This window comes from Myotis yumanensis, unplaced genomic scaffold, assembly GCF_028538775.1.
Source record: "Myotis yumanensis isolate MYYU_CA2020_CCGP unplaced genomic scaffold, mMyoYum1.0.hap1 SCAF_5, whole genome shotgun sequence".
NCBI lineage: Eukaryota > Metazoa > Chordata > Mammalia > Chiroptera > Vespertilionidae > Myotis > Myotis yumanensis.
Window position 1 is genome coordinate 76,677,695 of NW_027223756.1, and position 26,157 is coordinate 76,703,851.

At 49.2% G+C, this 26,157-nt stretch overlaps 1 protein-coding gene across 2 annotated transcripts; it reads right to left on the reverse strand.

Moving 5' to 3' along the window:
* Positions 1 to 4,141: 4,141 nt before the first annotated feature.
* PWWP3A (PWWP domain containing 3A, DNA repair factor) lies at positions 4,142 to 25,311 on the reverse strand. Of its 2 annotated transcripts, XM_070415645.1 has the most exons (14): positions 25,148 to 25,311; positions 24,030 to 24,159; positions 22,806 to 22,888; positions 20,951 to 21,021; positions 18,921 to 19,571; positions 17,454 to 17,555; positions 15,325 to 15,395; positions 13,434 to 13,510; positions 12,738 to 12,798; positions 10,715 to 10,790; positions 10,203 to 10,253; positions 9,220 to 9,656; positions 7,623 to 7,711; positions 4,142 to 4,700 (listed from the first exon to the last, which is right to left on the reverse strand). In XM_070415645.1, exons 2-14 carry the CDS (start codon positions 24,084 to 24,086, stop codon positions 4,646 to 4,648), a joined length of 1,881 nt encoding a protein of 626 aa, XP_070271746.1. In that variant the 5' UTR covers positions 24,087 to 24,159; positions 25,148 to 25,311; the 3' UTR covers positions 4,142 to 4,645. The 2 variants fall into 2 exon arrangements, with proteins under 2 accessions (XP_070271746.1, XP_070271747.1); XM_070415646.1 differs by lacking the exon at positions 25,148 to 25,311 and having other exon boundaries at positions 24,030 to 24,599.
* Positions 25,312 to 26,157: the final 846 nt, after the last annotated feature.

Below are 26,157 nucleotides of genomic sequence, written 5' to 3' on the forward strand. Positions count from 1 at the left end.
CTCTGTGCTGGTACTGAGCAAAGCAAGGCCTGGTCCCTGTTCTTAAGGAGCTCAAGGTCCCTTGGGAATGAGAGGTGTGGGGTGGGCCTTAAGCCAAAACCCTGTTGCTAAAGGGTTGACACACAGGTGGGGAAAGAGTAGATGAGGCGCAGCCAAACCAACTGAGTAGCCCATCTGGATAGAGCGTTGTTCTGACATATCAAGGTTGTGCAGTTTGATCCCTGGTCAGGGCACATACCAGACTCAGCCAATGAATACATAAATAAGTGGAACAAGTCAATTTTTTTTTCTGTCTTAAATTTGAAAAATAAAAAAAAATAAAACAATAATAATAAAAGGGTGGCCACTCTGACAGGACTCTAAAATTCTGGCAGATGCACAAATAACCTTTCCTTGTAGTTCCCACAACTGGTGCAGTTGGATTTTTATATTTATTTTTGTTGTTGTTTTATCCTCACCTGAGAATATTTTTCTCTTTTTTTTCTTTTCTTTTTTTTTTTAGAGAGAGTGGAAGGGAAGAGAGGGAGAGAAACATCAACATAAGAGGCACATGGCTTGGTTGCCTCCTGCATACACCCTGACCAGCGCCAGAGATCGAACCACAACCAAGATATAAACCGTTGGCCAGTAATCAAACCCGTGACCCTTCAGTCCTTGGGCCAACACTCTACCCACTGAGCAAACGGTCACTGCCTCTTGAGCAAAACTGGCCAGGGCTGGATTTTCATATTTAAATTGACTTTGTATCTTAGACACAACAAGGTTTTGATTTATAGAAAAGTTACAAAGATATTATAGTTCCAACTAGAGGCCTGGTACATGAAATTCAAAATTCGTGCAATGGGCGGGGTGGGGTAGGGGGGTCCTCAGCCAGGCCTGCGCCCTCTCCCAGTCCAGGAGCCCTTGGGGGATGTCCGACTGACAGCTTATGCCTGATCCCTGTGGGGAGCAGGCCTAAGCCAGCAGTCAGACATCCTTAATGCTGCTGCAGAGGTGGGAGAGGCTCTGGCCACCACCACTATGCTCACCAGCTGTGAGCCGGCTTCTGGCTGAGCTGACCACCAGGGGGCAGCTCCTGCATTGAGAGTCTGCCCCCTGGTGGTCAATGTGTGTTATAGCGACTGGTCATTCCCCTGTTCTGTCAATTTGCATATTAGCCTTTTATTATATAGGATGTACCCCATACCTGTGGTTAACATGTTACACTGATTTGATGCATTATCACAACTCCTGAACCAATATGGATACATTAAGGACACCTGCCTTTATTGGGTTTCCCTTCCCCCAAAGTTCCCACCCTGTGAGCATGGCATCTTGGGAGCTGAGCCCCCAACCTAAGCTCACATCTGACTGAGAGAGACCTCAGGGGACCACAGATCCTCCCCGCCAAGCTGCTTCTGAATTTCTAACCCACAGAAATCAGAATGTTGTTTCCAACTCCTGGGTATCTGGTGCAATTTGTTATACAGCAATAAATAGGGGAAGAAAGAGCCTGCCTCAGGAGCCCAGGTCTTCTGGGAGAGGGAAGAGGGGAGAGGAGATACATGGGACAGGGGGAGGAGGAGAGAGGGAGCACAGGAAATGTGGGGCAGTACAGGCCATGAACCTGGTGCAAGAGTGACCCATGTTCATTGTGCAGACAGGCTTCTCTGTGGCTTGAAGTTCTTACCCTGTGAATATGCTACTTTAAAAAAATCATTTCTAAAGAGAAGTAACAGACTTGCAAAGGTGCCAACACATGCAATGAAATCTCCTTTCCAGGAAGTGGTTCTGTAGAAAATGGCTACTTCCCTGAGGGTGAGGTTGACTGCTCTGCTATAGAGGTTGGTGCTGGGAGTCAACTGACCAAAGGGAAGGCATCTGTGTGGTTGCAGGGTCCCAGGGTCTGGATGAGATTCAGTGTAGGGCTGGGCTGGAGGAAAGTGTCTCAGGAGGTCCTGGGAGAGGACAAGGGGGCACCAAACTCAGCAGAGGTGCTGGCAGCTTAGAGCAACTAGCTAAAGCCCATGGGGAAAGGGTGGAGGAGGCAGGCAGGAGTCACTGCCTCCGTAGGTATGGTGACAGGGAAAGGTAGCAAGATCCCCATCAGTTTATGGGGGTGCTCCTGGCAAGCGGCAGGGGCCAAGGATGCTGCTCAAAACCCTCCTCCAACCCTAATCGGTTTGGCTCAGTGGATAGAGCGTCAGCCGGCGGACTCAAGGGTCCCAGGTTCAATTCCGGTCAAGTGCATGTACCTTGGTTGTGGGCACATCCCCAGCAGGGAGTGTGCAAGAGGCAGCTGATAGATGTTTCTCTCTCATCGATGTTCCTCTCTGTAAAAAAATCAATAAAATATTTTTAAAAAACAGAAACAAAAACCCTCCTCCAGTGCCCAGAACGTTCCCCCACCCCCACCCCATGTCAACAGTACAAAGGGGAGAGCCTGCTCTAAGAGATATACAGGCTTAGCTGCTGGAACACTGGAGAGATGCCATCGCTATTGAGACTGGTGGGTGCAGGAGGGTGTGGGTGGGTGGGGTGCCCCAGCTGCAGCCCCGCCTTGTGTTGGGTGAAGTCCATCTTCTTCATACTTGAGAAGCAGCTGAGTGGCACTGGCTTCCCCAGGGGCAGTGACCATCTCTCAGGCCTTCTAGGAAATTCCTCACTTGGCAGGTAAGCGGGTTGTGACTTCCTGAACGACTACCACCACCCATTTAGAGGGAGAACAGACCTCCACCCACCCCACTAGCCACCACTGCAACCTTGCCTCCAGACAAACACCCAGAATCCACAAAAACACAGCAAGCACTGAAAACACCTGTTGGGACATGGGGCCAGGATGTGCTTAGAAGCCTCCCCAGATGGGGGTGGGGCCGGGGCTGGACCCCACAAGCTCCAAAACGACCTGAGGGAGACGCACGCGGAGCCCAGGAAAGCAGTCGGAGCTCCAAAATGGCATTTACTTCCCGTCTGAACGGTTCAAGTCTACAGCACAGCCTTGAAACACAGTGAAGATGAGCAAAGAAACAGACATTTAAAAATGCTTCACAATAATGGAATAGGCCCATGTGGACCACGGGGTTTCCATGGGGCCTCATGGACATTTGTTATCCAAAAAGTACAGCCCGTGTATTTGTTCACTGTCAATGCCGTCAAACTTTTGGAAGGGAGCCAGGCCCATTTGGCAGTGCTGCTGGGGCCCTCCAGTGTGAGGATAGACTCGGTCCAGAGTGACCTGTGCAGGGCCAAGCTACTAGGCATCAGGAGCCTTCCCCATGAGATGCAGACCCCCACCCACTATGGTTGTAGCTTTGGGCCACCAATCCTTCTCCCAAGCCTGGCCCTATACTGTCACCCCTCTGGCCAACTCAGGAGGGATGACAGCAGGTCTGTTACAGCCACATGTAACAATTTCCTGCTCTTAGATTTGAGCAAAATAAACTGAGACAAAGATCGCTGGCAGGGTTCTGAGGCCCCCAACATATTATGCCATCTCCCCAGCACATCCTGTTAACCAACCAGAAGTGATTGTGTAGCTCCTTCCTGTTCAACATCTCAGGGCACCAGGGCACCCACTCTCATACATGCCAGGAGAGTCTCCTCCAGACTGACCCCTGCAGTAATCCCCGTCGGGTAAGGGGGACACCAGGAGAGAGGGCGTGTCATCATGGGTGACAATGAAGCCAGGGTAATAATGAAGGGGCAGGACCTTGATGTTAACATCGCCAATGTTTACTATAACAGTGTTGCATCAGCTTAGAATAAATAACTCATTGGTGTGGGGCTCTAACTGGTATGTGTTCAAGGCCTGGCCAAGTAAAAATGGGTATGGGTTTGTATCCAGCTAGAATTCCAAGCCAGGGCCCTAGAGGCCCTGGGACCCGTCTCATGCTTCGGGCAGGAACAAGCCCAATCCTGTGGCTCCCAGACCAAGAGCTGGGTACAGGGCATGTACACAATGACCTTAGTTGTCCATGTGGGAGCAGTGAAAACATGGCCTCATCACAGCTACCCATGTGGGTTACTGAGACAATAGGGCTGGCTGGGCTGTGACAATGCTCAGCGCTGGGACATGCATGGAAATCCACGGGGGACAGGCAGCCTCGATATCGTCTGGAGCGGAGACTCACCCGACATGAGTCCGAACAGAAAGAGGCTCTAGAAAGATTTATGTCTGTCTCTTGTCCTGCATGAGCAACACAGCAAATGCTAAAGCACGTTTCCGCCTTTTACAAACACTGGTTTTCCTAAAAAATGTATAAGGAGGCACAGCAAACTCAGGAACCATCTTAAGAGGAAACCACACAAAGGAGGGGGAAATGGAAAAACACATGATTATCTCTGGAGCTATACATTCATATCAGACTCTTTAAAAAACAACAACTCCTGTTTAATATCGGATACAATGCTTTTTAACATAAAAAGACAAATGTGTACCTTATATTAAACTATTCTGTACAGTCGCAAGTAATGAAATAATGAAAAATGAGTCAGTTTTGTCCTTTCAAAAACCTTTCAGGAACTGTATCTTCCCTGAAAAGCCAGGAAAATAAAACCCATAGACAGATCTGATGTACACATCTCTCCAGTTCCATCTTCAGAACCCGTGTGCAACAGCCCAGGGACCTCTGGCAACTCTCACGACACACGATGGCGCCTTCCCACATCAGCATCGCTGGTTCCTTTCTTCTAGGAGCTGGTTGTCAAATATTTCTTTTTCCCTTCAGAAGATAAAAAATGACAACTTCATTTTAGTAATTAATTGTGTTTTAAAAAGCATGAAACAGAGGAGTTGATGCATGATGGGGGCAGCTTCAGTTTGGAAAGTCCTGGAGGATGGTGGGGATGGTTTGGACGACAATGTGAATGTGTCCAATGCTGCTGAATTGTCCACTTAAAAATGGTTACGATGGCCCTGGCCAGACAGTGCAGTTGGTTAGAGCCTCGTCCGGATACCCCCAGGTTGTGGGTTCAATCCTCGGTCAGGGCATATACAAGAGTCAACTAATGAATACATACATGAGTGGAAAAATAAACTGATGTTGTTTTCTCTCTCTTTCCCCTCTCCACATTAAAATCATAGTAAAAGAAAAGGTTTAAATGATTTAAGATGGTAAAGTTGTATTATGGATATTTTACCACAACTATATAAAGAAAAATTTTAAAAAATTAATTAATTCTCGCCCGACCCGCATGGCTCAGTGGTTGATCATCAACCTATGAATCAGGAGGTCAAAGTTTGATTCCTGGTCAGGGCACATGCCCGGGTTGCAGGCTCAATCTCCAGTGGGAGGCATGCAGGAGGTAGCCAATCAATGATTCTTTCTCATCAATGATGTTTCTCTCTCTCTCTTTCTCCTTTCCTCTTGAAATCAATAAAATATATTTTAAAAAATAATTAATCCTCACCCAGGATATTTTTTCCACTGATTTCTAGAGAGTGGAGGGAAGGAGTGGGGAGAGAGACATATTGATTGGTTGCCTGCCACAGGCACTCCTACCAGGGCTGAGGAACCTGCATCCGAGGTATGGTATGTGCCTTTGACAGGGAATCAAACCCACAACCCCTGGGTCTGAAGGCCAACACTCTAACCACTAAACAACCCAGCCAGGGCAAAAAATAATTTTTAAAAGTATGAAATTTCAAATTGTCCTTTTTTGAGTGGGTGGAGGGGGTGTTAATCCTCACCCAAGGATATTTTTCTTTCCTTTTCTTTTAATTTTTAAAAAATATATATTTTATTGATTTTTTTACAGAGAGGAAGGGAGAGGGTTAGAGAGTTAGAAACATCGATGAGAGAGAAACATCGATGAGTTGCCTCCTGCACACCCCCTACTGGGGATGTGCCCACAACCAAGGTGTATGCCCTTGACTGGATTTGAACCTGGGACCCTTCAGTCCGCAGGCCGATGCTCTATCCACTGAGACAAACCAGTTAGGGCCCAAGGATATTTTTCCATTGATCCCTAGGGAGAGTGGAAGAAAAAGACAGAGAGAATTATCAATGAGAGAGAAACACATTGATTGGTTGCCTCCTACACAAGCCCCTACCAGGGCCTGAGCCGGGGAGGACCCTGCAACCAAGGTATTTGCCCTTGACCGGAATCGAACCCGGGACGTTGGGTCTGCAGGCTGACACTCTGAGCCAAACCGTTTAGGGATCAAATTGTCCTTTTTAAGTGATTCCCAGTTAAGAAAAACTGTGTCAACAATCACTTGGCTGGCCACGGCATTCAGGATATAAATAAACACATTAATTCAGAGGTGGCTCAGGTAAACACAGGAACCTTGGAGGTAAATGTGCACACGTCAGTTCAAAACAAGAAACGCGGCAGCCTGAAAATGAGCACAACAGAAACAGCACACACACCTTAGCGATGCACAGTAAAGTCCGTTTTGTGCACAACCTCTTAACTTATAAAACAAGAGGGACACGGGTATATATCATGACAGACAGACCATGTGGCTAAAAATTGGGGCGAAAGAACAGAAACAGAGGCTAATCACTAATTGTGTTCCTTAGACCACGTCCCTGAGGGATAAAATGGGGCCGGTGTTTTCACCCTAATTCAGTTATGTTAGCCGGTGAACCTCATTTCCAGTGGGCATTTGACATGTTCATGGCAGGCAGAGGCTGTGAAGAAATGCTGGCAACCCAGCAGAGAGAAGAGTGTGGAGATGGAGACAGGATCACAGGAGCAGAAGTTTGAGCTCCCAAACATAGCTACTCTGCCCAGCTTCCCCCAAGACCACTATCTTGACTGTATATGGACCGTGCCAGGCCTGAGATCCAGGAACCGAGATGCCAAATTTATTTCCGAAGGCCCTTCCTGTCCTGTTAAGTGAGCTGCACGCAGAGCCAATTGACTCTTCTGTGGGCAGCTGCACAGGAGGCCTGTCATCCCCTGAGGCCGGCAGGCAGCCCTCCTACCCTCCCTGCACACGCTGGGGCCCTGCCTGGGAAGGATGCCGAGCGTCTTCCCCGAGTGTCCTGTGACAGTGCCCAGTAGGCCCTGGAGGGAGCCCCTAGCCTGTGACTCTAGTTGAGTCTTCAGCTTGTCACTGGCACGCAGCCACGCCTGTTTCCAGCAAGACCTGGCAACATGCCCAGAAGGGATTAGGGGCTCCGGGGCCAGAACTCCAAGGGCAGCTCACCACACCAATGTGAGAGAAACGTCTTGATCAGAGCCTTCTCTACTGGTGAATACCCATCAGGATGAGTGCTTCCTGTTCTCAAACACCATGCCACTGCAGCACAGGGGAGAGTTGAAAATACAGTATCGGCCCTCAGCAATCAGAGATTAGGCAGAGAGGCCGAGTACACATTCGGGGGTCACCCTGGCTGCCCCTATAGGGTGCTACATGGGTCCTCAGTATGTATCCAGTATAGGGCCCAGGGCCCATGGCCCAAACTCGACAGAGGACAAGAACATCCACTGCTGGCTTCACCGGGTTCGTCTGGCATTGCAACTGCCAAGTGCTAATGTATACTTTCAAGTTTATGTGACTCATGTACCAAAGTGGGTATCTAGTCCAACATATCTAGAAGAGGGGCCTCAGTCCCAGCTGCTAGCATGTGTGCAAATACAAGCCTTGGAAGATACGTTGTAAAATGGTTGGGGCAAGGCTCTGAGCAGCCTACCGGTAGCTCAGCAAAGGTCCTTTGATGTACTTCTCCTCAGCCGTCTTGTAATCTACCTTGTCCACTGCAGAAATCGCGCAGATGATGGCCTGCAAGAGGGAAACAGGTTAACACCAGGTCAGGCCACTCTCGGCGCCAAGCTCTGAAGAATTAGCAAGGGGCCAGTTCGACCACATGCTGGCCTCCAGACACGTCCCCATTTATGGCCTAAAAGATATGTATGGAACCCATGACATCTCTGCTGTAATAAAGTTTATGAGTTAAATCAGTAACATTATCTTCTAAACTAAAGACAAGAGTTCCTGTCACTAAAAGCATATAATAACAAAAGGCAGCACCCAAACCAACAAGTGCATTTTAGAAAAATTTTGAGTTTACTGTTAAAAAATAAAAAGGTACAATAGTGATGATTTGAATACATAATAGATGCCTGATATCAAGGAATCATTGTCAATTTTTTTAGGTGAAATAATAGCATTGTGGTTATATCAAAAGACATCAGGGCCAGGTCATTCTTTGTGGGGCTGCCTTGGGTTCTTGAGCAGTATCTTGGCCCCACCTCCTTGATGCCAGGATCACACTTAGAGTGACAACCCCAAATGTTCCCAGGAAGCAGGATTATCCCATTTTAAAGATACACAAGCAAGTATTTATAAATAAAAAACATTTGAGCCCTGGCCAAGTAGCTCAGTTGGTTAGAGCATCATCCCAATGTGCCAAGGTTGCAGGTTCAATCCCCAGTTAGGGCACATACAAGAATCATCTAATAAATGCATAAATAGTTGTAACAGCAAGTTGATGTTTCTCTCTCTTTCCCCTTTCCTCTCTCTCTCTAAACTCAATTTAAAAAATTATATATGTGTGTGTGTGTGTGTGTGTGTGTGTATATGTATATGTATATATATATCCCCATTTTTTTTTACATGTTTGGGATTCCCCTCCGCCCAAAAAAACTAATTTGGGGGAAGGACTGGAGGCACATATGGACTGAGGTCACCATTCCAGCCAGGTGATGAGCACATAAGGGTTCACAATATTCTTTAAAAAAAAAAAAAAAAAAAATATATATATATATATATATATATATATATATATTTATTTATTTATTTATTTGGGACTTGCAACAATTGTAAAGTTCAACATATTTTCATTTGTCAATATCTTGTCCACACTATGCATACACACCCAGCAGTGCCCATTCTGAATTTCACAGTAACCTAGGAGCTCTGTCTGCTCCTTGACCAGCCCAGCCCAGCCCCAGTACTGAGGAAAGTTAAAACTCCCATTTCCAGAGTAAATTCTGGAACAGTCACTACCAGTACATGCAGATGAAGCCTGCATCTTCTTCCCCCAGGGCTGGCGATGAGATCAGAACACCCTAGCCCTGTGCCACTGCCCACGGAATGGCCAGGAGGGCTGGGACTCCATGAATCCCCTCCAGGCAGATTCTGGAAGGGTGACATTCTAGCATCAAACAGCCCCATGCCCCATGCCTGGTACAGCCCATGCCTGGGCAAAAGTGGTCTGGGTCTATAGTTGGGCCCACACCACAGACCCCCACCACCCTCATGCACAGAATGTCTTGCTGGCCACTCACTTCAGGCAGAAGGACGTCCAGGATGAAGCGGATTTGGTCACCGTTGATCTGCGTCAGCATCCTGCTGCCTGTTTCCTGGTAGACCCCTTGCAAGTATTTCACCACCAGGTCCAGCTGTTCCTCATCTTCCAGGTACGTCTCTACACACGTCACATACTGCCCAGAGTTCAGAAACGTCTGCAGCCACCTGGATGGCTTCCTGTTCTTCAAGATGGCCCGCAGGTGGTTCTCAGCGCCCCTCGTCTTCACGATGTACTCCACCAGCTTTTGGTTGGCCCGGTCCCGGGCAGCTCGTGATCGATCGGGCAAGACTTTTCTGCAGGGCTGCCTCCTGCCCCAGGGACTCCCAGCCAGAGGCATCTCAGGATCTTCATGGCAGAGCCGAGGGAATCGGGTCCCCAAGACATCCTGCTGGATGGACTTGCGGACAGGATAGCCTATAGAGAAGGCAAGGCATGCATCTGTGGGCCTGCCGGCCAGGTGGGATCCCTTTACTATGTCCCGGGAGTATGGGGCAGACCCCAGGCCATGCGGACACTGGGGCAGCCACATTCCTAAAGGGTTCTTCCTCTGACAGAAGCCCTCATCATTCCCTCAACTCTGCCCTTTAGCCAAGTTTAACTTGAAAGAGCAGAGCCCCTCCAGCCCCCAAAAGAAGCATTAATTCATCTATTTCCCTCTTTAAGGATGGGGGGAATGGGAAAGTATGTATATGTGACGGTCACTAAATGAAAACAGAGAGACAAGGAAGGAAGACAAAAAGTACTGTTCATATATTTTAACGTTTGGGCGTTATCACTGACAGGGCAGTTTTAGAAGTGGACCTGCTGTCCAGGCCCCTATGGCAGGGAGGGAGAGGAGACCTGGGGGTGCCCTGTGGATACCAGGCTAAACGATCCCACCATCCAGGAGAAGGCTTGGGGACCTGTTACTTTTAGACTAAAAAGCAGGGCACACTTTTCAAGAGGAGCTGGTGGACTTACTTATATTCGCTGCATAATATTCCAGGAAAGAGCCAGAGAAGGAACCACAGCCTGCAGAGGAGGGAGAAGGGGAGAAGGCGCACATGAGGCAGGCTCTAGAAACCCCTTTCAGGTTGTAGGGTCTGGATGCTCCGACAACACATCAGCCCCAATGAGACCCCTTCTAGTGGAAGGGCTGGTGCAGCATGGAGCCCGAGGCCACGAAAAGGCCAGGAGTTTCTGCTAACAAGCCTGATTCAGATTCCCAATTCCCAACAGCCCAACTTGGGGTGGACAGAAACCAGCTCTGGTTCAAAGGAGGCCCCATCTTTTGTCCATGTCCAACATCACCACCTCTTCCTGGGTGCCTGCTTGTACACCTGTACTGGGGACACAACTGTCAAGGGCTAGGCCAGACTACCATGGGGAATGGGCTGCGCTCAGCCTTGACCACCAGAGGGTCTGCAGAGGAGGCCCCCATGCTGCTGCCCCCACCCACTCCCTTTGTCCAAGGCTGTGGAGGTCCCACGTACCGAGCCGGACCCTGTAATCAGTGATCAGGGAAACACACCAGCCAATAGCCTGGTCGAAGTCCTCCTTAGCCTCATTCTGCAACAAGAGATAGCAGGTGTCAATAGGAGTCTGCTGGGACTCCTCTTGCCGGCTCAGTACCCTTATCTAGGAAGGGGACCCAGCAGATGCCCCTGGACAGGCTCCCAAGGCTGGCAGGGAATGCCTGGCAAGGCCCAGCTCTGGGGCCAGGCTGCTTAGAACATAGTGCCTTGTGAGCCTGTCTCTGGGCCAGAGGCCTGAAGACTCAAAGAGAAGGTGGATAAACACCCCGAATTGCAGTTGCCATGACCATCATAGGGAGAGGACCTTAAAGTGAGAAATAAATCCTTTTAAGAGACGTCTTTGTGCCCAGCACTTAGAGGGGCAGTCTAAGCCTAAAGGGAGTGACATTTGGCCACCACCAAACCAAGAACAATATAACCGGCAAGGCTCCCTGAGCTGGGACGGGTTCCCAGGAAATGTCCACAGACTCAAGACAAACCCATGTCCTGCGTTACTGCTGCCTTGGCCTGGCCACCCTCCTGTGGTCACCACATGAAGCAGGCAAGGGATGCAAGCACAGCAAGCAGCTCTAGCGGGAGAAGGCCAAACTAACTGGCACCTGGGATGGCAGACAGTGCAGCACCAGCGAAGGAGACACACAGGGGCCTACAGATGCCACAAAGCAGTGATAGTCACCCAAGGGCCAGCAGAGACCGTGAGAGCCAATCCATCAACATTTAGAACAGGCGACACCCCTTGGATGTGCTGCTCATTGCTACTCAGAGGACCCACCTCGTGCTCCCCTACACACTCATCTCACAGGGGAACATGGGGAACAGGAAGCTGGCCACAGATGCCCTCCAGGAATCTAGACCACAAGAGGCCCACACATCATCTTCTTGTAACAGATCCTAAAGCAAGATTCCTACTCTGCTTTCTGCACCATGGCACCCCCTCCTCCTCCCCACCATGGTAAAGCTACCAGGACCCTAAGAATGCACATAGCACTTAGAGGAGTCAGTGGCCTGGAAGGCTGCATGAGTAGCTCCCTGTACTTACAGACTGGCATTCAGGGAGCAGAGAACCTTATAAGACTAGAACCAGGCCCCACCGACAAGCACTCTGATGGGGGTCGGGCACACAGCACTGGTTGTGGGTTAGATGTAGCAGACAAAACAGATGGAGCAAGGCTCACATTGTGGAGATGGGCATATGAGGGCAGGGGAAGGGAGGGAAGAGTCTGGTATGGGAGCCAATCTTCCAAACGCCCACCTGTCCCTGCAGCCTGAGGCCTGATGCCTCAGGAAACAACACAGGAGTGGGCAGCGGGCTTCCCAGATCCCAGCACTCTTGAGGACACAGCTCAGACACAGACTGCTTCCCAACCTGGAAACCCAGGAAACCCTGGCAACTGCATGGGAACCCTCGGAGTGGGTGCAAGCAGAAGCCTCACCTCCCTGCCCAGTTTTGGTTTGTGTCTTTGAAAGCTGGAACAACAAAGAGCAGTGTTTCAAAACTGGACAGGGTTTTGAAGGAGCAACACCTCATGGCTCATGGGTAACAAAGCTGGTCACAGAATTGTGGGGACTTGGCCACTGGAAGCAGAGCAGGTAGCCTGGGGAGTGTCCTGACCCCAACTCATGCTGTGCTCAAGCACCGGGTGGGCAGGGTCCTTACTCCAAGAGGCCCTGTGCCTCATCGCAAGGGGCGGCCTCAGAAGGAGCCAGAGGGAACAGGCCTCATGTCCAGCCTCTCTGCCACCTTAGCCCCTAGCCTGGGACAAACAGTTCCCCTGCCACAGCCTGTTTCCACCCCTGAACCACAAGACAGACAGGTGGCAAGCGCCTGGGTAGTTGAGGGCCCCTGCAGGAACCCGAGGATAGTGGCCAAAGCAGGCAGGGCAGGTGCTAGTAGCACCCTATGATAGTGGTTTCAAAGGCTACACAAAGGACACAGTCATAAGGGAGCTATTTAGTGAAGCACAGATAACAAGCAACCTACCAGAAGCGCCTGCTTCTCTTTACAGTCGAAGTGCTTCAGCCTCTTGAGAGGCACTGTGATGCTGCAGAAAGCAGAGGCAAGGTAACAGAGACGTAAGGCACCACGTGAACAGACATTGTCTTCCTCTGACAGTTAGGAGGGGCCTCTGCCAGACCAGGTCCCCCAAGGCAACTGCTGTGCCCAGGTGCCCAAGGAAGCCCCTTGGAGCCATGCTCTGGAGAGACAGGTACCCTTGAGTGGGTCCCTAAGGGGACAGAGATGCCAGGGCCCAATCTCTACACTGCTGGTGACCAAAGGAGGGGTGGCAGCACCGAAGTGCCAGAGGATCAGACAGGACCAGCTCTACAGTAGCCTCGATGCAGAGTGGTGTGGTGCCTGCTGAGCTCGCTGGGAGCAGAGTGACACATTGTGTGTATTCTCATCCCAGGATGAAGGGTGAGTTGAGAAAGACCGAAAACTATCCACATGACAAAACTCAGACTGAGGCAGGGTCCCTGTTCACAACCTGCATGGAGGGAGCCACCTTTGCTAGTTTCTGGGAAATGGGGGTCTGGTGCATGTCTGGCTGGGTGGCCTTTCAAAGCCCGCAAATAAAGGTTGGAAAACTGAGCTGTGTGACCTGGCAGGCCCCAGATGCCTGCTCCCCAGCTCCTATTCCGGGAAGCATCCGTAAAGAGCCAGGGATGATGGGCTCACCCTCGCCCTTTCGGGTCCATGTGTCCTTCAATGAAAAGCACACTCGCTTTCTTTTCTCTCCGCTTCACGTTCTTGACCTATGGGCAAAGCCAAGAAAACAAAGCATCAAGAACCCAGGAAAAGCCATAGGTTTTAAATCCTTTTTTGACACCGTCTCATTGAGCAAGAGGTAACCAACTGACACCTGTGACATGGAATGCCACTGGCTGGGGGACTGAAGTGAAGTCCACATGGTAACATGCTTAGGAATTGCCCAAGTTTTGCTGCATGCATGGCTCTAAGGCAGTGGTTCTCAACCTTCTGGCCCTTTAAATACAGTTCTTCATGTTGTGACCTAACCATAAAATTATTTTCGTTGCTACTTCATAACTGTGATGTTGCTACTGTTACGAATCATAATGTAAATATCTGATATGCAGGATGGTCTTAGGCGACCCCTGTGAAAGGGTCGTCCGACCGCCAAAAGGGTCGCGACCCACAGGTTGAGAACCGCTGCTCTAAGGGGTTTGACAGCTGAGCAGAATCAGGCAGGGTTTTCTTAAAATTTTAAATAAAAGCAAATACTTCTGCTGTTAGCAGTCACCTCTATGTAATTGCCATGGCTGACTGACCTGTGGCCAAGCAGGGCTAGTTCAGGACCAGCCAAGGGCACGAGATAGAGGCAGGGCCTGACCCAAACCCATGTGCTTGGACAAAAGGGCCAAGGAGCCCCTTTCTGTATTGCCTCACTGACAAGGGTGGGTGTGGACACCGATGCCCCAAGAATGTCATGTTGGTGACCCGTTAACCAGAAGGGCCCCCAAGGAACTGGTGGAAATGAGGAAAGGGCTGAAAGGGCAGAGAAAAGGGTGCCTACTGTAAGCAGGTTGTGGCATCTCTTGGGAAGGGGGTACTAGAGGGAGGAGGGGGCCCCGATAAAGGCTACCACAATTGTGCCAGGGGCTTTCTGAAACGCCCACTCACCAGATGTGTGTTCTAGCTACAAATTCTATCCATAAACACTGCAGGGTCTGCCCTTCCTGAAGCCATGCTGCTGCCCTGTGCAAGGAGGCCCGGCTGACTGCAGGACAGACTCATCCAGACAACACAGCTGCTCCTGACTACGACTAACACCTTTCCAACTTAAAGGCTATTGTCTCTCACTAAAAATTAAAGAACTCTGGCTAGAATTATGCAGATCCTGTCTCAGCTGAAGAAAGATAAAGAGTAGCCAAGACAGTGCCTTTGCCTAAACAATAAACTGATTGTTTGCAACATCCAGCTTAAAAGCAAATCCTCAAACTTGGCTACATTTGAGCTTATTCACCACAGTGGGGCACTGGGCAGGATCTCAAATGCCTGTTTTTATTTATTTATTATTTACTGATTTGATTTATTTTAGACAGAGAGGAAGGAGGAAAAGAGAGAAGAAAAAACCCCACAAAACATTGATTTGTTGTTCCACTATTTATGTATTATTGGTTGATACTTACATGTGCCCTGATCGGGGACTGAACCTGCAACCTTGGCATTATCAGGTTGATGCTCTAACCAAATGAGCTACTTGGCCAGGACCTCAAATGCCTTTTTTCATATGCACAATGGCTTCCTACCCCAAAATCTAAAAGATTAAAAAGCTCCTACAGAGGAGAAACTCTGAAATGCACACTTAAAATGAACAAATGGTGGATATTTTTTTCAAGCAGGTTTTCTGAGCCTGGTGGTAAAAATCTGACTGGTAAACGTTATGAGTGGTGACACCATGACTACACTCCCTTTATTCAGGTACACGTGTTTTCAGAAATCCTGCCTCTAAGCCCAACACTTTTCCTAGAAATAATGTGAAAACATTTGCCAGGTTCAACATTGAGGGGGCCAAGTAACTGCACTTAGGAGATAGAGTTGTTCTTACCACTGCGGGCCAGAAGGGGTACTTTTGGTATTTAAGCCAGACCAGCATTCCTACTTCAAACGAACTTGGTTCTAGAATTAAAAAGAAAGAAAAACAAAAAGACAGAACAGATAAGTCAGATCCATGGCAAGCAGTAAATGCATGAGCTTGAGAAAACAGTTACTGTGATAATGTTTAAATATGATGTTACCACAGCTCACTTAAAAGATCTCAAGGACTGCCCTAGCTGGTTTGTCTCAGTGGACAGACTGTCAGCCCGAGAACTGAAGAGTCACGGGTTCGATTTTGGTCAAGCACACCGAGCAGTTAAGAGTGAGGCACCATGTTAGTTTCCAAATGGTGACAACATGCCATAGTCACACAGTGTTTGTGAAACAGGGGAAGCTGGTAGCAGGGACTCTGTACCATGTTAACATCTCTGTAAATCTCAAATTACTCCAAAATAAACTTTTTAAAAAAGTGTCGATAGAAAACAGAAAGGAGCCAATAGCACGCAATGAAGACCCAACGTGAAAACTCAGTTTCTGAGAAGCTCATCTGTCTGAGGAACTGGAGACTTTAAGGGAAAAGAAGGAGAATTATTTAAATAACCATCAGAGAACTATAAAGTTATTTCTGAACAAAATTAAACTATTTTCCACCAAAAACTCCCAAATGAGTTAATAATTTAAATGTTTAAAAAATTGGGTAACAAAACCTTGGAGAAGGCTGGTATTTGACAAAGAGCCAAGATCCTTTGTCTGACACTACTGTGGGAGAAGGGAGGTGTGCTGTCCAACTATCAAACAGTTAAAAGTTTACAGAGTGAGAAGCGAGACTGAGGGAGGACAGAGGCAAACTGGGAAACTGCCTTCCACAGGTCTGTGAGGGGCTGTTTTCCCCTGAGAAGCCTCCCTTTCTCAGAGGACAATGGGTCCAGGTGCAGACGGCCAACTAAGAGACCAACAGTAAACATCCAGACAGACGATCATGGTGACAGGGAATACCCACACCAAATGGAAGCAGAAACCAGGAGAAAAAGCAAATACCCAAGTTTGGGGGCCAAGGCAACCTGACCCCCTGCTGGTGGCTGTGGGGATGGACATGCTCCTCTGGAAGAAGGCAGTGTACCTTCTATGGCCCAGGAAGCCCTGCTCCAGGAGCTGATGCTACGGAGTTATTTCCCAGAAGCATGTGCCACAGACACTGTGGCCCCAGAGCTGTGGGACAATCTAGACACTGACGGTAGCGAAGGCTCAGTATGTGATCACCCATCACTCCTAGTAAATAGTAACTAGTTTCCACTGAGAATAATCAGAACACCATGTGGAAATGTAAAAAATGTCCGAATTATGCCCTGGCCAGTGCTCAGTGGTTAGAGCATTGGCCTACAGACTGAAGGGTCGCAGTTGAGAAAAGACTGCGTGACAAGGGTATGTAGGCGACATGGGAGACATGGGACACCCTGGGGCTGTACCCACGTGGCTTCCTTATCCTGCAAGCTGTTGCCATTGGAAGGCTAGGGGAGAGGTCTCCATCCTTTCCTGTGCTAGTTCTGCAACATCCTGTAAATCTACAATTCTTTCAAAATCAAAAGGTTAAAAAAAAAAAAAGACAAAAACACTAGATTCTGTTAACCTGAGAGGGTAATGGGCAAGTCTAACAAGGGAACTGGTTCTCAATCCATTATTTCAGAAAACTAAAGGACCTGGTGGTGTTGGTGTACATTCTGGGTCCCCAGCTCTTATCTGTCCAGGGTGGTCTGTTCAGAGCAGGCAACATGTGTGGGAGGGAGGGAACTCCTGCCTCTAAAAGACACACAGGCACCATCTCCAAAGGCCTATAAGGGGGGCCAAGCCACACTCCAACGGTGGCTGGGGAGCCCACCTGTTTGATTGTCCTGTTCCAACGAGGGACATGGAAAGAAAGCCCTGTGCTGACAAAGAGTCCCTCCTTCCTTTGTGTGGTTAAGCTTAAGGCAGGGAACCAAAAATTAGGCACTTTCCAAGGTCTTGGCTCAGTAGGAGAAAAATGAAAGAGCAATAGACCTTCAGGCAAAGGTGTCAGTGTCCAGGAACACATATTTCCTTCCAGAGGATTGAGACATCCGAGAGTGTTCCCCACACCCCTGGGTCATTCTCAAGCCTTACCGTGATATAAAAGGATTCTTGGGGGCTCCTCCTCCTCCTCATCCTCCTCCAGGATGGAATTAACAGGATCAAACTCCATTGACTCTTCAGAAGACTGATGGTCTGCCAAAAATGTCAGATTAGGCTTTCATGGTGAATGACTCATCCCCCAAGAAACACTTTGTGATCTGTGACCATAAGTGAAAACAGATCCATGTTACACAGACTTCCACAGTGCCCGATTCGAGTGGGGCACATTTCCATTAGAGGGCATTTAAAAGACAAATATATGAGACAGAGGCTGAGACAGAGAGGGGATGTCGAGGCTGGAAGGCAAAAAAACAACGAAGTCACAAGAGATTGACTGGATTCTGGGCAGGATCCCTTTCAGGTGCGAAGCACTCAGTGGATATGCAGGGACAGTGACACAACTGGGAGACAAGGCAGGGCTGCAGTCACAACACAGGGAGGTGCAAACAGTTCCCTGCAGCCTGCAAATATGCCAGGGTATGGGCCTCATGAAGGAAGTTTAAACTCAGGGGAGAACCCTGGGCAGTAGGTGGGTAGTGAGAACTCGAGACACCCCAGCAAGCAGAAATGAAGAGTTCTCAATTAGCGTTTCAAAAATAAGTGGGATGTTACAATGTGAAAATGGAAAAAATCATAGAGCCTGACTGCAGCTGCATAGAAATGTGTCTACACGGGAAGTCAGGAACCTCTATAGTGAGTTCATCACTTAGAGCAGCGATTCTCAACCTGCGGGTCGCAACCCCTTTGGGGGTCGAACAACCCTTTCACAGGGGTCGCCTAAGACCATCGGAAAACACATATATAATTACATTCAATTTGTAACAATGAAAATACATCCTGCATATCAGATATTTACATTATGATTCATAACAGTAACGAAAATAATTTTATGGTTGGGGGTCACCACAACATGAGGAACTGTATTAAAGGGTCACGGCATTAGGAAAGTTGAGAACCACTGTCTTAGAGATTCCTGTGTTCTCACTTCTGCAACCGTTTAAGAAAAAAGGAGTCAATCCTGGAAGGGAGCATTCTCACAAATACAGTGCAGCCCACAACAGGTCTGCAGGCACACTGCCCCAGACCCACTCCAACTCCTCCCTCCCCTTCAAAACAAAAACAACAACACAAATATGGGGACAAGTGGAGTCATTAAAGCCCAGTTCAAGAGTCAGACAAAAAAGGAACTGGGAAATCTTTGTTCTGGATCTATTCTGGTACTGATCTTATTAAGATCCGGTTAAAAATACATGGGGCCTGGCTCTGGATCTGGCTGAGGGAAGATCAGAACCCCACCCTGTCCCAGCACCGGAACAGACCTACCTTCCTCCAGGATAGGAAGACTTGTGTTATCGGAGGGAGTGAGGAAGATGGAAGAGCCAAGTCTACTGGTACTTCCCAGAGTTATGCATCCCCTTAGCCCTGACCTCTGGCTGCCACCAGAGCACAGCTGCTTACCGGGTGGGCCGTGAACATCCGGGTAGGCTGGGTGCACAGTGGGGCTGCCTGTTGGCGAAACTGAGTGGCGACCTTTGGCACACAGACCCTGCTCCATAGCTGCAGGTGAGCTCAGGACTGCAGGGCTGTCCGTCTTTTCCTCACCCTCTCTTTTCTGATCTCCCACTGAAAGTGAAAAGCCATTCTGACACCTGCTGGGCTCCTGTGCCAAATTCCTTCCCCTTTGACTCAGGGTCGTCCCATTTTTGAGGTGTATTCCTGACCCACTCCGGTCCCGAGAGCCACCTCCAGCTGAGACCACCTGGGTAAGTGGGCTTTCACTTTCCCCAACCCCCTTCTTGTTGTCCATTTGGCACTTGATCTCATTTTCACTAGTGGACGAGCCCGACAGCTTCTGGTGTCCGCGTAGCCTCCTCTCAGATCCGGAACTGCCCAACACCCCCTCATGGAGAAGAGATGAAGGGTTGGGATCACAGAGTGCGGATGCCAGTTCCATGTGCTTCTCTCCTGCAGACACAGCAGTTCTTTCTTCCCTTGAAGAGTTTTCTTGATGAGAATGGGTTTTTTCATTCAAAATATCCAGAGCCACTCTAAGTGACCGTCTGTAGGTCAACTCCTCCACAGGTTTGGCTGAAACCTTGTTCTGTGAGGCTGAAGGATGGTAAATAAACAAAGCCTGGTGACGTCCAGGTGCCAGGGCACTGCCATCAGAGCATCACTTTACAGGCTCGGTCTCATTCTATAGCTAGTTTTCCACCGAAAGGGAGAACTGACACTTCTCCTCTCTGTCTTCCCCAAAGGGGGACAGAGCTGCAAAACCATAACTGGCTGTGGTCTGCATTCAGGGCTGCAGGGCTCAGTTTTTTATTTTTATTTTATTTATTTTTTAAAATACATTTTATTGATTTTTTACAGAGAGGAATAGAGAGTCAGAAACATCTATGGGAGAGAAACATTGATCAGCTGCCTCCTGCACACCTCCTATTGGGGATCTGCCCGCAACCAAGATACATGCCCTTGACTGGAATCGAACCTGGGACCTTCCAGTCCGCAGGCCGATGCTCTATCCAATGAGCCAAACCAGTTAGGGCAGGGCTCAGTTTTTTAAAAGAACAAACTGAATAACCCTAACTTGATTGAGTGACAAAAATAAATTCCTCCAGATTACAAAATAATCTTGCCAGCAAAACATATTCAAATGTTTCACAAATCCTCTTGTAGTCTGACAACTTCCAATTCAATCAAGGCCAATGAGAACCCACTCCAAGGAAATAAAAAATTGGGAGGGCCCAGCCAGTGTGGCTCAGGGGTTGAGTGTCGACCTATGAACGGTTCTATTCCTGGAGGTCACGGTTCTATTCCTGGTCAGAGCACAGGCACGACTGCCAGTGGGGGGGGCATGCAGGAGGCAGCCGATCAATGATTCTTTCCCATCACTGATGTTTCTATCTCGCTCTCTCCCTTCCTCTCTGTAATCAACAAAAATATATTAAAAAGAGAACTTGGGAGGAATGCATTCTCGGGTGGAGGGTAGGGTGGGAAATAGCCGACTGAAAGGACTCCTTGTTGGCAGGTCAATTTTCCATACTTTTCTGCAAGGGAATCTCAAAGGCAGGAAAGAGCACTCCGGGCATTGAGTTCAGCCTGGCCTCTCTGCTGAAACAGCGTCATTTATTCATTCCAACACACAGACCTGATGCTATTCATGGGAACTAGTGACAAATGCAATCTCCCAGCTCAGCGGGTATAACCTCCATCAACACAGGACTTCCTGTGTTTCATATAAAAGCACCCACCAACAACTGGCCTCCAACACAACCTGAGCAAACAGATGGTGGCAACTGAGAGGTGATGGTTGACATGCCCAGGGTGTGCAAGGGTGAAACCTGCTTTGAAAAATAAACAGCTGCTTTTCCAAAGGCACAGGAACACAGACCCTATTTTATAAACACCATGGTAAGGAATTCTGGATGACAAGACTAACTGGTGAGTGTCTACGTGTTCTTTGTTAAGGCCTCACAGTTCCTTACCCAGTAAGGCAGCGATGTCCTCGATGTGGGACTTCCTCAGAATCTTGGCTTCTGTGCTTTTCACTCTCACCCTGCAGGGAAAGAAATGACTGTTATATACTACCTGCTACCCACCAAGGCCATGGAGAGTTTCAAACATGTTTTCTTCAGATTACAAAAGAATTAGGCTTGTTTTCTTCCTTCTCAACTTTCCACTTAAACTAAGTTACAGCCAACTAGGAATCCATGTGCCTGAGGTTTGAGTCAGCAAGGACCCTAGTGAATAATTCATGTGGGGTTGTTTCCCCTTTTAAAAAGACAGAAAAGGTTGGCTGGATTTAAGAGTAAAAATGAATTCAAATTGTGACTTTAATAAAGCACATCCTACTTTCAACTGCACAAATAACTCCTTCAGTTAGATTTTCAGAGTACAGATAATGTCACTAATAGATGTTTACAGCTCAGCAGGTGTGTTTTAGTTTAAAAGGATGTGCTTTCTTTTCAAATTCCAGTATTCAATTACCTCCCCAGCTGCAGGGAAAGTGTGAGCTGGGGACTAAACAAGCTTAGAGGCTCTGAAGAAAAGAGGGGTGGGGAGCTGCAAAGGGAGCCCACTGGGTTTTATTTTAATTCTCTATTTAGAATTGGGAATTCTTCCACCAGACACACGATGCCAGTCCTACTCGATCTGAGTATTTTTATCTTCTTTCTAGATAATCTTATGTCCTTCCATTCCAGGTAATCAAGAGAACAGTAATGTGCTGCCAGAATCATGGGTGTGCCTTCTGAGTTCTAAACAATAGTTTATTAGAGGGACTGACTCAAAATCAAATATTTCAAAACTGATAGGTCTATTACACAAATGGGGGTGGGGGGGTGGAGGGAGAAGACACAAATAAATCAGTGGGCAGGAAATACCCCTATTTCAACACCAATGATGAGAGTATACCCTAGTGTAATTTTATATTTATTCAATTTTTGTACTGGTCTCCCTGGAGATCACACGCCTCATGTAGATCTTCAATTTCCAAACTGACATAAAATTAAAATCAGCTACTTTCTTAAGATTATGATGAGCACTAATTAGTTACAATAACTGAAGAGTTAATATAATAAGCCTTTAGGCATGCACTTCACTTTTTTGGTGGGGGCATGGTAATCAGAAATCCCATCCTATCCTATATAATAAAAGGCTAATATGGAAATAGACCAAACAGCGGAACCAAACACCAAACAACCAGTCGCTATGAGGTGCGCTGACCACCGGGGGCGTGTGCAGAACATGGCGGGTGTTGGCCGCGCTGGGATGGTGGAGCAGGTGAGTGGGGGCGCCAGACCAAGGTGGGGCACCCGTAGCTGTCATTGGGGCAAGCCTCTGGTGGTTACTGAAAATTCTTTGCTCCCGCATGCCATGGCACTCTCACCTGCTCCCAGCATTCGTACCTGCTCCCGGTGCCAGCCCCGCTCGCACCCACTGCTGGTGCCTGGCACCGGTCTTGATCACTCGGTGCCATCAGCAGGTGCAAGCTGTGGCTGCTGGTCCCGATCACCCCTGAGGGCTTCTCTACCTCCCCCTACTCCTGAGGGGCGATCAGGGAAGCAGCCACTGCTTGTACCCACTGACGGTGTCAGCCCAATCGCTCTATGCTGTCAATGGGTGCAAGTGTGGCTGGTGCTGTCAGCGCGTGGGAGTGGCAGCAGTGGAAGCAGGGCTGCCAGCAGACAGGGGACCAGGGACCGCAGCAGGAGGGGCCAGGCGGGGACACCCCTGTGCCCACTGCAGCCTCGCAGCCCACAGTTTCTTTCAAGGTGCACGAATTCGTGCACTGGGCCCTAGTAAGGAAATAAAAGTCTTAAAAAAACTGTAACACTTAACTTTTTGTCTAAGGAGAGTATTTGAACATTTAGAAAAAATCTTTTTTTTTTCTTAGTTGTTGACATCTCAGTTCTGGTCAAAACCTATGTTTAAAAAAAAAAAATCCTTATTAAGACACAACAAACAATTGACACATAGTAAGAAGCAGTGACAACAGGTACAAATGTAGCAGATAATTTTTTTTTTGCACATTTAACTTTTTACTATACTTTTCCTTTTGCTGACACAACCCCAACCATACTGATTTCCTTCCTGTTTTATTAACATAATAGACCCATTCCTGCACTAGGATCTTAATAGCTGCTTCTTCTGCTGGAAACCTTTCCCACTTATTGGCTTGGCTAACTCCACTTTTTAAGTGTTTGTTCGAATCTCTCCTTGATAACCCCACTTTCCCCGTTCTCCCATTTACTAAAACAATCACCACAATCCCCTTACTCGTTCTATTTTTCTTTTTCCATAACATGTATGCACTTCTAACATAGTGTTACATATCCATTTTTTTGTTTCTATTATGGATTTTTTTTATTGATTCAAGTATTACGTACGTGTCCTTTTTCCGATTGACCCCCACCGCCCCAGTGTCCTTCCATTAGTTATGCTAATATGCATGCATACAAGTCCTTTGGTTGATCTCTTACCCCCTGCCCCCTCCCCTGCCTTCTCTCTGAGGTTAGACGGGTCTGTTCAGTGTTTCTTTGTCTCTGGACCTATTTTTGTTCATCAGTTTATGTTGTAGCAGATAATTAATTCTTAAAGTATAAAAGCATAGAACTTCAAAGATATTCTAATCTTCCTTATTTTGCAGGTGGGAAAACAGGCACAAGAGGTCCGTGGCAGACCCTGACAAGGATGGGTTTCTACCTTCAGGTTTGCCTCTCTTCCTACGGCTGGGCTGGAAGGTCTCCCCAGATCCTCCCATTATTTACTACCACAGGACTCCCTGCCAGAAATCTCCTTGAGTTACTGCCATACATGCCTTTTAGAGCTGTTAATTTTTTTTCAGTGTGAAAAAACAGCACACATTTCCAGCAGTTTAACCTTGTAAGCACTCCACCAAAACCCCATTAAATGGGGAATGAGATTTGGTGCCAACAGAAACAGCAGCCAACTGTTCGGGCTCAATTACTCCACTGAAGCAACTCCTAAATCTCTCTTGATAAATATTTTGCTTGTCACCCAAAAGTCATTTCTATCCCTGAAATCAGAAAATAATGCTGTCACCTTTGCAGGCCATAATCGCTCTTTCCATCTGCAGAGGACATACTTGGCGTCCGTCATGATTTGGGACTCATGTGGCAAGTGGTAAGTAAAGATTTGACACAAAGTGCTTGCAGGTCTGGTGCAAAGGGCCCTGCAACAAAATTTTCAGGGTGGTTTCTAACGTGGTTTGCTGGTGGTTTTTACACAGACACAACCCTTGGGGCCCACTTTATAGGGGCTTATCCTCACGTGTAACCCTGCACAGAGATACTTGATACCAAAAAGAGATGACTGGCCCTGGCACTCAGGAAGGCACCTGTTGTTTGTTTTCACAAATAAAAAAGCCAAATTCCCTCCCCAAAGGCTGTGTCTAGATTGTTTTTTAAGGGCTCCTAAAGAAAAACATCTCTATGTTGAATGCTGCCTCGGGACTGCAGCAGGGGAAGCATTTTAAAGAAACAAAATCCATAACCCTCCCCCATTTGGGGCGCTAACAGTTGACTGCAGAGCAAAAAAATAAATAAAATAAAATCGGAGGGAAAGGCCTGCTCTTTCAGCCGCCATGTCCCTGAAGGATGGGACAGCTGCAGACGCTCTTTCCATCAATGGGAACGCTGGTTGGGCTGTCAGCACAAACGGAAAGGGGAAGAGGGGGCATCGTCTGTGCAAAGGGGGGTTCACCACAGCAGCGACGGGCGGCCAGTCAGCAAGGGTGGGGGTTCAGGCAGAGACTGAGCTTAAGGCAGCAGAAAAGCGTTTTGATCAGCAGAAGGAATTCAGGCAGTAAAGGAGCGGGTTCGAGCAGCAGAGGAGGGGTACAGGCGACAGAGGAAGGGGCTTGGGGGGCAGCAACGGAAGGGTTGCAGGCAGCGGAGTGGGGGGTGTCGGTCAGCAGAGAGGGGCTCACGCAGCAGAGGGGTTCGGGCAGCAGGGGAGCTCCGGCTGCAGAAGGGGAGGGTCGGGCAGCAGAGGGTAGTCGTGAACAGAGGCTCACGCAGCAGGGGGAGGGGATTCCCGCGGCAGCGCGGGGTCAACGCCCCAAGAGGCCTCTTTCGGGGTTCGCTCCTCCCCCACCAGGCACGGCCGCCTCAATCCCCGGTCCCTGCCGACCCGAAAGGTACAGCCCGCCGGGGGCTCACCGGACCCCTGGCCTCGCGAGCGCGGCGTCTCCCAGCCCGGCGTGGAGAGCTAGAAGGCCGCGGCGGCCCAACGGCGGTCGCACCCGCGCCGCCCCAGCCGCCGCGGCGGCCGCGGCCCACGCCTGCGCTCACCACTCCGCAGACCGTGCCACCGCCGCCGCCGTTCCCCCGGGTCGGGGGCGGAGCCGGCCGCGCGGCGCCGCTGAGTTTCCCCGCCAGCGGACCAATGAATCGTGTGCGGCCGCGCCTTCGCCCCGCCCCTTCCGCCGGGCCCCGCGCCAGGCTGGCTGACTGACAGGTGGGCGCGGGACTGGCGGGCGCAGAGAGAGTGACGGGCGCGGGTGGGCAGGAGCGCACGAGGCTGACTGGCGGGCGGGCGGCCTCCATCTTTCCCGGCCACTTCTCCGCCTCCGTTTGTGAGGGACTTTGGCCCAAGGCAGTTTGTAAACCCGCCTCGGGGCGCCCGTAGCCTCAGCGGACCGAGGGAACTTTCCAGAACCTTGCAGCCCCTTCTTATACCTGAAGATCCTCTGCTGAAACATTCACGTTCACCGCCCCCCACCCCCGCGCACACCCACAAAAGGGGGCCGCGAATGTTGCAAATCACCTGCTTGCTTAGTCCGGTACCTGGGAAGGAGGGCTCCTGGCCGGCGCTCTGTGCAGTCGATCCAAAGGGCCCCTGCCTCTCCCTGTGATGATGTTAAACGGTGAACGACTTAGAACACGATGGTCTCCCCTTGTCCGTGCCCCTCCTCATCCTTGGCCTTCCAGGACCCCACCCCTGAGGCTGAAACCGTGGGAGTGCCCAGCCCTCTACACAGATATTTTCCCTTGACCCAGGCGGGTGGGGGTGAGGTGTGCAGACCCTGCACCACGGATCCTTATACCTTCATCCCCCCCACCCGCCCTGCCCTTAAGGGACTCGAACCCGGGACCCTCACGCTCTCACCATTCAGACAGGCTGGCCAGGGCTCCTTCCCAGACCTTTTGGCTCCACCTCTGGCCCTTTC

Excerpts from the sequence above, each read along its gene's own strand:
- PWWP3A (XM_070415645.1), bottom strand. The coding sequence starts at position 24,086 with ATGACGGACGCCAAGTATGTCCTCTGCAGATGGAAAGAGCGATTATGG. Across the intron at positions 19,572-20,950 it reads GGACATCGCTGCCTTACTGG|CCTCACAGAACAAGGTTTCA; the intron begins GTAAGGAACTGT and ends ACCATCCTTCAG. Across the intron at positions 4,701-7,622 it reads GGACCTTTGCTGAGCTACCG|GGAAAAAGAAATATTTGACA; the intron begins GTAGGCTGCTCA and ends TATCTTCTGAAG.